At 57.8% G+C, this 11,594-nt stretch overlaps 1 protein-coding gene across 1 annotated transcript; it reads right to left on the reverse strand.

Annotated features, from left to right (window-relative positions):
* Positions 1-5,662: 5,662 nt before the first annotated feature.
* Positions 5,663-10,112, reverse strand: LOC138267020 (transcription factor SPT20 homolog). Its single transcript, XM_069215867.1, has 4 exons — positions 9,960-10,112; positions 7,924-8,196; positions 7,198-7,878; positions 5,663-6,391 (listed from the first exon to the last, which is right to left on the reverse strand). The coding sequence occupies exons 1-4, from the start codon at positions 10,110-10,112 to the stop codon at positions 5,663-5,665; spliced, it is 1,836 nt and encodes a 611-aa protein (XP_069071968.1).
* Between the last annotated feature and the right edge of the window lie 1,482 nt (positions 10,113-11,594).

Genomic DNA, 11,594 nt, shown 5'->3' on the forward strand with positions numbered 1-11,594 from the left:
CCCTCTGTGCACCAGTGCCTGTCTCTCTGTACCTGTGTGTACGTCTGTCTCTCTGTGCACCAGTGTTCCTCCTCTCTGTACCCGTATGCACCAATGCGTGCACGTCTGTCCCTCTGTGCACCAGTGTTCCTCCTCTCTGTACCCTTGTGCACCAATGCGTGCACGTCTGCTCCTCTGTGCACCAGTGCCTGTCTCTCTGTACTTGTGTGTACGTCTGTCCCTCTGTGCACCAGTGTTCCTCCTCTCTGTACCCGTGTGCACCAGTGCGTTCACGTCTGCCCCTCTGTGCACCAGTGCCAGTCTCTCTGTACCTGTGTATACGTCTGCCCCTCTGTGCACCAGTGTTCCTCCTCTCTGTACCCGTGTGCACCAGTGCGTGCACGTCTGCCCCTCTGTGCACCAGTGCCTGTCTCTCTGTACCTGTGTGTACGTGTCTGCCCCTCTGTGCACCAGTGTTCCTCCTCTCTGTACCCGTGTGCACCAGTGCGTGCACGTCTGCCCCTCTGTGCACCAGTGCCTGTCTCTCTGCCTGTGTGTACGTCTGCCCCTCTGTGCACCCGTGCCTGTCTCTCTGTACCTGTGTGTACGTCTGTCCCTCTGTGCACCAGTGTTCCTCCTCTCTGTACCCTTGTGCACCAGTGCGTGCACGTCTGCCCCTCTGTACACCAGTGCCTGTCTCTCTGTACCTGTGTGTACGTCTGCCCCTCTGTGCACCAGTGTTCCTCCTCTCTGTACCCTTGTGCTCCAGTGCGTGCACGTCTGCCCCTCTGTACACCAGTACCTGTCTCTCAGTACCTGTGTGTACGTGTCTGCCTCTCTGTGCACCAGTGCCTGTCTCTCTGTACCTGTGTGTACGTCTGTCCCTCTGTGCACCAGTGTTTCTCCTCTCTGTACCCGTGTGCGTCAGTGAGTGCCTGTCTGTCCCTCTGTGCACCAGTGCCTGTCTCTCTGTACCTGTGTGTACGTCTGTCCCTCTGTGCACCAGTGTTCCTCCTCTCTGTACCCTTGTGCTCCAGTGTGTGCCTGTCTGTCCCTCTGTGCACCAGTGCCTGTCTCTCTGTACCTGTGTGTACGTCTGTCTCTCTGTGCACCAGTGTTCCTCCTCTCTGTACCCGTGTGCACCAGTGTGTGCACGTCTGCCCCTCTGTGCACCAGTGCCTGTCTCTCTGTACCTGTGTGTACGTCTGCCCCTCTGTGCACCAGTGCCTGTCTCTCTGTACCTGTGTGTACGTGTCTGCCCCTCTGTACACCAGTGCCAGTCTCTCTGTACCTGTGTGTACGTCTGCCCCTCTGTGCACCAGTGCCTGTCTCTCTGTACCTGTGTGTACGTCTGTCCCTCTGTGCACCAGTGTTCCTCCTCTCTGTACCCTTGTGCTCCAGTGCGTGCACGTCTGCCCCTCTGTACACCAGCGCCTGGCTCTGTGTACCTGTGTGTACGTGTCTGCCCCTCTGTGCACCAGTGTTCCTCCTCTCTGTACCCTTGTGCTCCAGTGTGTGCACGTCTGCCCCTCTGTGCACCAGTGCCTGTCTCTCTGTACTTGTGTGCACGTCTGTCCCTCTGTGCACCAGTGCCTGTCTCTCTGTACTTGTGTGCACGTCTGCCCCTCTGTACGCCAGTGCCTGTCTCTCTGTACCTGTGTATACGTGTCTGCCCCTCTGTGCACCAGTGCCTGTCTCTCTGTACCTGTGTGCACGTCTGCCCCTCTGTGCACCAGTGCCTGTCTCTCTGTACCTGTGTGTACGTGTCTGCCCCTCTGTACACCAGTGCCAGAGTCTCTGTACCTGTGTGTACGTCTGTCCCTCTGTGCACCAGTGTTCCTCCTCTCTGTACCCGTGTGCACCAGTGCGTGCACGTCTGCCCCTCTGTACACCAGTGCCTGTCTCTCTGTACTTGTGTGTACATGTCTGTCTCTCTGTGCACCAGTGTTCCTCCTCTCTGTACCCGTGTGCACCAGTGTGTGCATGTCTGCCCCTCTGTGCACCAGTGCCTGTCTCTCTGTACCTGTGTGTACGTGTCTGTCTCTCTGTGCACCAGTGTTCCTCCTCTCTGTACCCGTGTGCACCAGTGTGTCCATGTCTGCTCTTCTGTGCACCAGTGCGTGCACGTCTGCCCCTCTGTGCACCAGTGCCTGTCTCTCTGTACCTGTGTGTACGTGTCTGCCCCTCTGTGCACCAGTGCCTGTCTCTCTGTACCTGTGTGTACGTCTGTCCCTCTGTGCACCAGTGTTTCTCCTCTCTGTACCCTTGTGCACCAGTGCGTGCACGTCTGCCCCTCTGTGCACCAGTGCCTGTCTCTCTGTACCTGTGTGTACGTCTGCCCCTCTGTGCACCAGTGTTCCTCCTCTCTGTACCCTTGTGCACCAGTGCGTGCACGTCTGCCCCTCTGTGCACCAGTGCCTGTCTCTCTGTACCTGTGTGTACGTCTGCCCCTCTGTGCACCAGTGTTCCTCCTCTCTGTACCCTTGTGCTCCAGTGCGTGCACGTCTGCCCCTCTGTGCACCAGTGCCTGTCTCTCTGTACCTGTGTGTACGTCTGTCCCTCTGTGCACCAGTGTTCCTCCTCTCTGTACCCTTGTGCTCCAGTGTGTGCACGTCTGCCCCTCTGTGCACCAGTGCCTGTCTCTCTGTACCTGTGTGCACGTCTGCCCCTCTGTGCACCAGTGCCTGTCTCTCTGTACCTGTGTGTACGTCTGTCCCTCTGTGCACCAGTGCCTGTCTCTCTGTACTTGTGTGTACATGTCTGTCTCTCTGTGCACCAGTGTTCCTCCTCTCTGTACCCGTGTGCACCAGTGCGTGCACGTCTGCCCCTCTGTGCACCCAGTGCCTGTCTCTCTGTACCTGTGTGTACGTGTCTGCCCCTCTGTGCACCAGTGTTCCTCCTCTCTGTACCCGTGTGCACCAGTGCGTGCACGTCTGCCCCTCTGTGCACCAGTGCCTGTCTCTCTGTACCTGTGTGTACGTGTCTGCCCCTCTGTGCGCCAGTGTTCCTCCTCTCTGTACCCGTGTGCACCAGTGCGTGTACGTCTGTCCCTCTGTGCACCAGTGTTCCTCCTCTCTGTACCCTTGTGCTCCAGTGTGTGCCTGTCTTCCCCTCTGTACGCCAGTGCCTGTCTCTCTGTACCTGTGTGTACGTCTGCCCCTCTGTGCACCAGTGTTCCTCCTCTCTGTACCCTTGTGCTCCAGTGCGTGCACGTCTGCCCCTCTGTGCACCAGTGCCTGTCTCTCTGTACCTGTGTGTACGTCTGTCCCTCTGTGCACCAGTGCCTGTCTCTCTGGACCTGTGTGTACGTCTGTCCCTCTGTGCACCAGTGTTCCTCCTCTCTGTACCCTTGTGCTCCAGTGTGTGCACGTCTGCCCCTCTGTGCACCAGTGCCTGTCTCTCTGTACCTGTGTGTACGTCTGTCCCTCTGTGCACCAGTGCCTGTCTCTCTGTACTTGTGTGTACATGTCTGTCTCTCTGTGCACCAGTGTTCCTCCTCTCTGTACCCGTGTGCACCAGTGCGTGCACGTCTGCCCCTCTGTGCACCCAGTGCCTGTCTCTCTGTACCTGTGTGTACGTGTCTGCCCCTCTGTGCACCAGTGTTCCTCCTCTCTGTACCCGTGTGCACCAGTGTGTGCACGCCTGCCCCTCTGTGCACCAGTGCCTGTCTCTCTGTACCTGTGTGTACGTGTCTGCCCCTCTGTGCGCCAGTGTTCCTCCTCTCTGTACCCGTGTGCACCAGTGCGTGTACGTCTGTCCCTCTGTGCACCAGTGTTCCTCCTCTCTGTACCCTTGTGCTCCAGTGTGTGCCTGTTTTCCCCTCTGTGCGCCAGTGCCTGTCTCTCTGTACCTGTGTGTACGTCTGCCCCTCTGTGCACCAGTGTTCCTCCTCTCTGTACCCTTGTGCTCCAGTGCGTGCACGTCTGCCCCTCTGTGTACCAGTGCCTGTCTCTCTGTACCTGTGTGTACGTCTGTCCCTCTGTGCACCAGGGCCTGTCTCTCTGGACCTGTGTGTACGTCTGTCTCTCTATGCACCAGTGTTCACCCTCTCTGTACCCTTGTGCACCAGTGTGTCCATGTCTGGTCTTCTGTGCACCAGTGAGTGCACGTCTGCCCCTCTGTGCACCAGTGCCAGTCTCTCTGTACCTGTGTGTACGTCTGCCCCTCTGTGCACCAGTGTTCCTCCTCTCTGTACCCTTCTGCACCAGTGCGTGCACGTCTGCCCCTCTGTGCACCAGTGCCTGCCTCTCTGTACCTGTGTGTACGTCTGTCCCTCTGTGCACCAGTGCCTGTCTCTCTGTACCTGTGTGTACGTCTGTCTCTCTGTGCACCAGTGTTCCTCCTCTCTGTACCCGTGTGCACCAGTGCGTGCACGTCTGCCCCTCTGTGCACCCAGTGCCTGTCTCTCTGTACCTGTGTGTACGTGTCTGCCCCTCTGTGCACCAGTGCCTGTCTCGCTGTACCTGTGTGTACGTCTGTCTCTCTGTGCACCAGTGTTCCTCCTCTCTGTACCCGTATGCACCAATGCGTGCACGTCTGTCCCTCTGTGCACCAGTGTTCCTCCTCTCTGTACCCTTGTGCACCAATGCGTGCACGTCTGCTCCTCTGTGCACCAGTGCCTGTCTCTCTGTACCTGTGTGTACGTCTGTCCCTCAGTGCACCAGTGTTCCTCCTCTCTGTACCCTTGTGCACCAGTGTGTGCATGTCTGCCCCTCTGTGCACCAGTGCCTGGCTCTGTGTACCTGTGTGTACGTCTGCCCCTCTATGCACCAGTGCCTGTCTCTCTGTACCTGTGTGTACGTCTGTCCCTCTGTGCACCAGTGTTCCTCCTCTCTGTACCCTTGTGCACCAGTGTGTGCATGTCTGCCCCTCTGTACACCGGTGCCTGGCTCTGTGTACCTGTGTGTACGTGTCTGCCCCTCTGTGCACCAGCGCCTGTCTCTCTGTACCTGTGTGTACGTGCACAGTGCCTGCTTTCTGTACCTGCAGTGCTCGTGCACAGTGTCTTCTCTCTGTACCTGCAGTGCCCGTGCACAGTGTCTTCTCTCTGTACCTGCAGTGCCCGTGCCTGCTCTCTGTACCTGCAGTGTCCCTGCACAGTGCCTGCTCCCTCCCCCAGGCTCCTTATCTCCCTCCCCGTCTCACTCAGGAGAGCCTGGCAGGAATCCAAGCCAGGAGCCGCAGGATGAGCAGTGCAGATGTGTGCGTGGGGGTGGGGGGGGGGGGGGGGGGGATGCTGGGAGCCAGTCTGCATCTGTGCGTGTGTGTGTGTGTGTGTCTGTGCAGGTACACAAGTAGAGCTGTGTGTGGTCCAGTAGAGCAGAGGTGTGAGGGTTAGGAGTGAGGTACACTGGCTGAGCTGTCGAGGGTGTGAGGGTAAGGACTGAGGTACACAGGCTGAGCTGTGCAGGGTGTGAGGGTAAGGACTGAGGTACTCTGGCTGAGCTGTGCAGGGTGTCAGTAAGGCAGAGGTGTGAGGGTAAGGACTGAGGTACACAGGCTCAGCTGTGCAGGGTTCCAAGACAGCGGAGGTGTGAGGGATAGGAGTGAGGTACACTGGCTGAGCTGTGCAGGGTGTTAGGGTAAGCACTCCCAGTACAGGACAGCAGAGGTGTAGGATTAGGAGTGAGGTACACAGGTAGAGCTGTGTGTACTCCCAGTACAGGACAGCAGAGGTGTAGGGTTAGGAGTGAGGTACACCGGTAGAGCTGTTCCTTGGTGTACACTTCAAAGCGCTGCAGCTGTTCCTATGTGCACCCTTCAGAGGTCTGCAGCTGAGCTGTCCCTGGGTGTACAGTTCACAGGGCTCCAGCTTTTCTTGGGTGTGCACTTCAGAGGTCTGCAGCTGTTCCTGGGTGTGCACTTCAGAGAGCTGCAGCTGTTCCTGGGTGTGCACTTCAGAGAGCTGCAGCTGTTCCTGGGTGTGCACTTCAGAGGTCTGCAGCTGTTCCTGGGTGTGCACTTCAGAGAGCTGCAGCTGTTCCTGGGTGTGCACTTCAGAGAGCTGCAGCTGTTCCTGGGTGTGCACTTCAGAGAGCTGCAGCTGTTCCTGGGTGTACACTTCAGAGGTCTGCAGCTGTTCCTGGGTGTACACCTCAGAGGTCTGCAGCTGTTCCTGGGTGTACACTTCAGAGGTCTGCAGCTGTTCCTGGGTGTACACCTCAGAGGTCTGCAGCTGTTCCTGGGTGTGCACTTCAGAGGTCTGCAACTGTTCCTGGGTGTGTACTTCAGAGGTCTGCAGCTGTTCCTGGGTGTGCACTTCAGAGAGCTGCAGCTGTTCCTGGGTGTACACTTCAGAGGTCTGCAGCTGTTCCTGGGTGTGCACTTCAGAGGTCTGCAACTGTTCCTGGGTGTGTACTTCAGAGGTCTGCAGCTGTTCCTGGGTGTGCACTTCAGAGAGCTGCAGCTGTTCCTAGGTGTACACTTCAGAGGTCTGCAGCTGTTCCTGGGTGTACACTTTAGAGGTCTGCAGCTGCTCCTGAGTGTACACCTCAGAGGTCTGCAACTGTTCCTGGGTGTTCACTTCAGAGGTCTGCAGCTGTTCCTGGGTGTTCACTTGAGAGGTCTGCAGCTGTTTCTGGGTGTTCACTTCAGAGGTCTGCAGCTGTTCCTGGGTGTACACTTCAGAGGTCTGCAGCTGTTCCTGGGTGTACACCTCAGAGGTCTGCAGCTGTTCCTGGGTGTTCACTTCAGAGGTCTGCAGCTGTTCCTAGGTGTTCACTTCAGAGGTCTGCAGCTGTTCCTGGGTGTACACCTCAGAGGTCTGCAGCTGTTCCTGGGTGTGCACTTCAGAGGTCTGCAACTGTTCCTGGGTGTGTACTTCAGAGGTCTGCAGCTGAGCTGTTCCTGGGTGCACATTTCAGAGTTCTGCAGCTGTTCCTGGGTGTACACCTCAGAGGTCTGCAGCTGAGCTGTTCCTGGGTGTGCATCTCAGAGGTCTGAAGCTGTTCCTAGGTGTACACTTCAGAGGGCTGAGGCTAAGCTGTTCCTGGGTGTACACTTCAGAGGTCTGCAGATGTTCCTGGGTGCACACCTCAGAGGTCTGCAGCTGTTCCTGGGTGTACACCTCGGAGGTCTGCAGCTGAGCTTTTCCTGGGTGTACACTTCAGAGGTCTGCAGCTGAGCTGTTCCTGGGTGTACACCTCAGAGGTCTGCAGCTGGGCTGTTCCTGGGTGTACACTTCCGAGGTCTGCAGCTCAGCTGTTCCTGGGTGTACACCTCAGAGGTCTGCAGCTTTTCCTGGGTGTACACCTCAGAGGTCTGCACCTGTTCCTGGGTGTACACCTCAGAGGTCTGCAGCTTTTCCTGGGTGTGCACTTCAGAGGTCTGCAGCTGTTCCTGGGTGTACACCTCTGAGGTCTGCAGCTGTTCCTGGGTGTACACCTCAGAGGTTTGCAGCTGTTCCTGGGTGTACACTTCAGAGAGCTGCAGCTGTTCCTGGGTGTGCACTTCAGAGAGCTGCAGCTGTTCCTGGGTGTACACTTCAGAGGTCTGCAGCTGTTCCTGGGTGTACACTTTAGAGGTCTGCAGCTGCTCCTGAGTGTACACCTCAGAGGTCTGCAACTGTTCCTGGGTGTTCACTTCAGAGGTCTGCAGCTGTTCCTGGGTGTTCACTTGAGAGGTCTGCAGCTGTTTCTGGGTGTTCACTTCAGAGGTCTGCAGCTGTTCCTGGGTGTACACTTCAGAGGTCTGCAGCTGTTCCTGGGTGTACACCTCAGAGGTCTGCAGCTGTTCCTGGGTGTTCACTTCAGAGGTCTGCAGCTTTTCCTGGGTGTTCACTTCAGAGGTCTGCAGCTGTTCCTGGGTGTACACCTCAGAGGTCTGCAGCTGTTCCTGGGTGTTCACTTCAGAGGTCTGCAGCTGTTCCTGAGTGTGCACTTCAGAGAGCTGCAGCTGTTCCTGGGTGTACACTTTAAAGGTCTACAGCTGCTCCTGACTGTTCACTTCAGAGGTCTGCAGCTGTTCCTGGGTGTTCACTTCAGAGGTCTGCAGCTGTTCCTGGGTGTTCACTTGAGAGGTCTGCAGCTGTTTCTGGGTGTTCACTTCAGAGGTCTGAAGCTGTTCTAGGGTGTACACCTCAGAGGTCTGCAGCTGTTCCTGGGTGTACACCTCAGAGGTCTGCAGCTGTTCCTGGGTGTACACTTCAGAGGTCTGCAGCTGTTCTAGGGTGTACACCTCAGAGGTCTGCAGCTGTTCCTGGGTGTGCACTTCAGAGGTCTGCTGTTCCAACGTGTACACTTTAGAGGTTTGCAGCTGTTCCTGGGTGCACACCTCAGAGGTCTGCAGCTGGGCTGTTCCTGGGTGTACACCTCAGAGGTCTGCAGCTTTTCCTGGGTGTGCACTTAAGAGGTCTGCAGCTGTTCCTGGGTGTACACTTCAGAGGTCTGCAGCTGTTCCTGGGTGTACACCTCAGAGGTCTGTGTCCCACACCGAGGCACCCATGCAGAGCTCGTGAGCAGGAATGGATGTTAAGGCCAGAGGAAGAGGTTTCACCGGGACCTTCCTGCTGGCTGCACAAAGGACATGCAGGGTCGACACACAGCCTCAGCACCTCCAGGTCTTGCCAACTTTCGCTGTGACTAGTGCAGGAGGCTGCCTTTGCACAAGTGGTGGAAGTGGCTTCCCTCGAAGCAGAGTCTCTCAGGGGCCCAGGGTGAGCCTCAGAGCCATTGCCGCACAGGAGGTTACCATCCTCGGGGATAAGGATGCAGAACCCTCCCAGGCTTCTTCTAGGCCCAGACATTTCTCTGCCCTTTAAAGGGACAAACCACTGATCTTCAATCACTGACTTCTTCCCAAAGGTGATGGCTCAGAGTTCCCACTCCTTGGCTTCTCTCTATGCATCATCTCCACTGGAACTCATCATCTGCTGTGTCTGGACGGCACCAGCCAGACTCCAACCTATGTAGCGCCTATGTAGCGCCTGCGAAGCGTCAGTGGCGGGTGAATCCGCAGTGCGGAGACTGAAGGCGCTAGGGCCTCTGGGGGTGCGGATCAGCCACAATCCAAGGCCGGCTTCACTGGCTTCCGAAGGGTGGACGCTGGGTTGGTTGAGGATGCAGGGGTCTGACCAGTGTAGCAGCTCGAAGGCCAACTTTTCATCCAGACACCACCCTGGGTGGTCGCAGCTGACGCCCAGATGTCTGGATGCCTGGGGTCTGACAGTGCCCAGACAACAAACGGCTGCTGCTTGTGGGGTTCGCTCATTGCAACCGTATTGCCTACCGCACATACATTGGCAACACGTAGGGTGTGTGCGTGATAGAGAACATGCAACACATATGGGGGTTATTACAACTTTGGTGGAGGTGTTAATCCGTCCCAAATGTGACGGATATACCACCAGCCGTATTACGAGTTCCATAGGATATAATGGACTCGTAATACGGCTGGTGGTATATCCGTCACTTTACCGTCACTTTTGGGACGGATTAAAACCTCCTCCAAAGTTGTAATAACCCCCATGATGTGTATGTTTCTGCGTGTGCATGGATATATTTCACTTTCTGAGTACGCCACTATATATGTCTGTAGCAATCTTTAGTTATTGAAAACCCCCTCTCACTGCCTACCCCCGCACTCTAGCTCCTCCCACACCTGTCTCACTCCCCAGGAAGCTCACACATCCTTTCACGACCCTCCCCTCGAGGCACATGCGCTGCTCTACCTATCCAGCTCCCACCTAGGCTTCCGGAAGGGCTCCAGTGCCTCGTCTGGCGTAGGAAGCGCTATAGAAATGCAGTGCACAATCACTTTGGCCAAGATATTCCTGTCCAGTGAGGTACACGTAACACGAGATGTGTATTTGCGCACATTCACCCAGACGGGCATCTTGGCGCTGAATAGCAGGCGTTTATTGTTACCCTACTCAATGGTACTCATTGCATCGACCTCGGAAGGATGAAAGTCTGAGTGAATCCGCCGGGATGTGAACCTGTGACCATGAGCTCAAACACTGGCCCCTAGAGAGGCCACCAGACCCGGCTGTGCGTGAAGGGAGCGGTGGCTGCGGGGTACAGCTGAACTGCACCGGAAGAGCTGTGCGTTTGCCCCAGCACAAGAGCTGCAAAGTCCGTGCCTTCAGGACTGAAGCGCTCTCGCCGAACTACTCCCAGGTCCGCACAGAGGATCATTGTTTGAGGTGTGTTTGCGAGTCCGGCTCTCAGAGGGTCATTGTTTGAGGTGTGTTTGCGAGTCCGGCTCTCAGACCAGGCTGGAGCTGCCCCCCCCCCCCCCCCCCCTCCCCGCTGAGATACAGGAACCGGTGGGTGTCGGGGAGAGCCCCGGGATTGGAGGCTCGGCCCTGCACGGACTCCGGATGCTGGAGCGGAACTGAGCCTGTAAATAATGAACCAAGTGTCGGGCTCTCAGCTGGTCCAGCCTGCAGCATCCTCCTTGGTTTCCATGGAAACGGTGCTTCCACCGCCGGGATGAATGGACCACTGTCCTTGGCAAGCTAAAGACCCTCAGGGTAGAGGAGGGAAGGAGGGCTGGGGGGAGGCCTGGAAGTGCCCCAGACAGCATAATCCGAGGAGTAAAGTCACCTCCGAGGGCAGGAGGCGGCGGGGCCTGCGGTGCGGGGGGCTGCGAGGGACGGGGGGGCAAGAGCGGCACGGGAGGGCAGGAGACAGCAGGGCCCGGGGAACAAGAGACACCAGGACCCGGGGAACAGGAGCAGGCACGGGAGGGCAAGAGACAGTAGGGCCCGGGGACAAGAGCAGGCATGGGAGAGAGGAGACAGCAGGGCCCGGGGACAAGAGCAGGCACGGGAGAGTAGGAGACAGCAGGGCCTGGGACAGTAGGAGACACCAGGGCCTGGGAGAGTAGGAGACAGCAGGGCCCGGGAGAGTAGGAGACACCAGGGCCTGGGAGAGTAGGAGACACCAGGGCCTGGGAGAGTAGGTGACAGCAGGGCCCGGGAGAGTAGGAGACAGCAGGACCTGGGAGAGTAGGAGATAGCAGGGCCTGGGAGAGTAGGAGACACCAGGGCCTGGGACAGTAGGAGACATCAGGGCCTGGGAGAGTAGGAGACAGCAGGACCTGGGAGAGTAGGAGACCCAGGGCCTGGGGTGAGTGCAGGAGACAGCAGGGCCTGTGAGTGTAGGAGGCAGCAGGACCTGGGAGAGTAGGAGACAGCAGGACCTGGGAGAGTAGGAGATAGCAGGGCCTGGGAGAGTAGGAGACAGCAGGACCTGGGAGAGTAGGAGACCCGGGGCCTGGGGTGAGCGCAGGAGACAGCAGGGCCTGTGAGTGTAGGAGGCAGCAGGGCCTGGGAGAGTAGGAGACCCAGGGCCTGGGACAGTAGGAGACATCAGGGCCTGGGAGAGTAGGAGACAGCAGGGCCCGGGAGAGTAGGAGACACCAGGGCCTGGGAGAGTAGGAGACACCAGGGCCTGGGACAGTAGGAGACACCAGGGCCTGGGAGAGTAGGAGACAGCAGGGCCCGGGAGAGTAGGAGACACCAGGGCCTGGGAGAGTAGGAGACACCAGGGCCTGGGACAGTAGGAGACACCAGGGCCTGGGAGAGTAGGAGACAGCAGGGCCCGGGAGAGTAGGAGACACCAGGGCCTGGGAGAGTAGGAGACAGCAGGGCCCGGGAGAGTAGGAGACAGCAG

Source organism: Pleurodeles waltl, chromosome 12, assembly GCF_031143425.1.
Source record: "Pleurodeles waltl isolate 20211129_DDA chromosome 12, aPleWal1.hap1.20221129, whole genome shotgun sequence".
In the NCBI taxonomy this organism is placed as follows: Eukaryota; Metazoa; Chordata; class Amphibia; order Caudata; family Salamandridae; genus Pleurodeles; species Pleurodeles waltl.

Coding starts and splice junctions, on each gene's coding strand:
- LOC138267020 (XM_069215867.1), bottom strand. CDS start 10,112: ATGATCCTCTGTGCGGACCTGGGAGTAGTTCGGCGAGAGCGCTTCAGT. Junction 8,197..9,959: donor CTCCCTTCACGCACAGCCGG/GTCTGGTGGCCT, acceptor TTGGAACAGCAG/ACCTCTGAAGTGCACACCCA. Junction 6,392..7,197: donor AAAAGCTGCAGACCTCTGAG/GTGTACACCCAG, acceptor GTGTACACCTAG/GAACAGCTGCAGCTCTCTGA.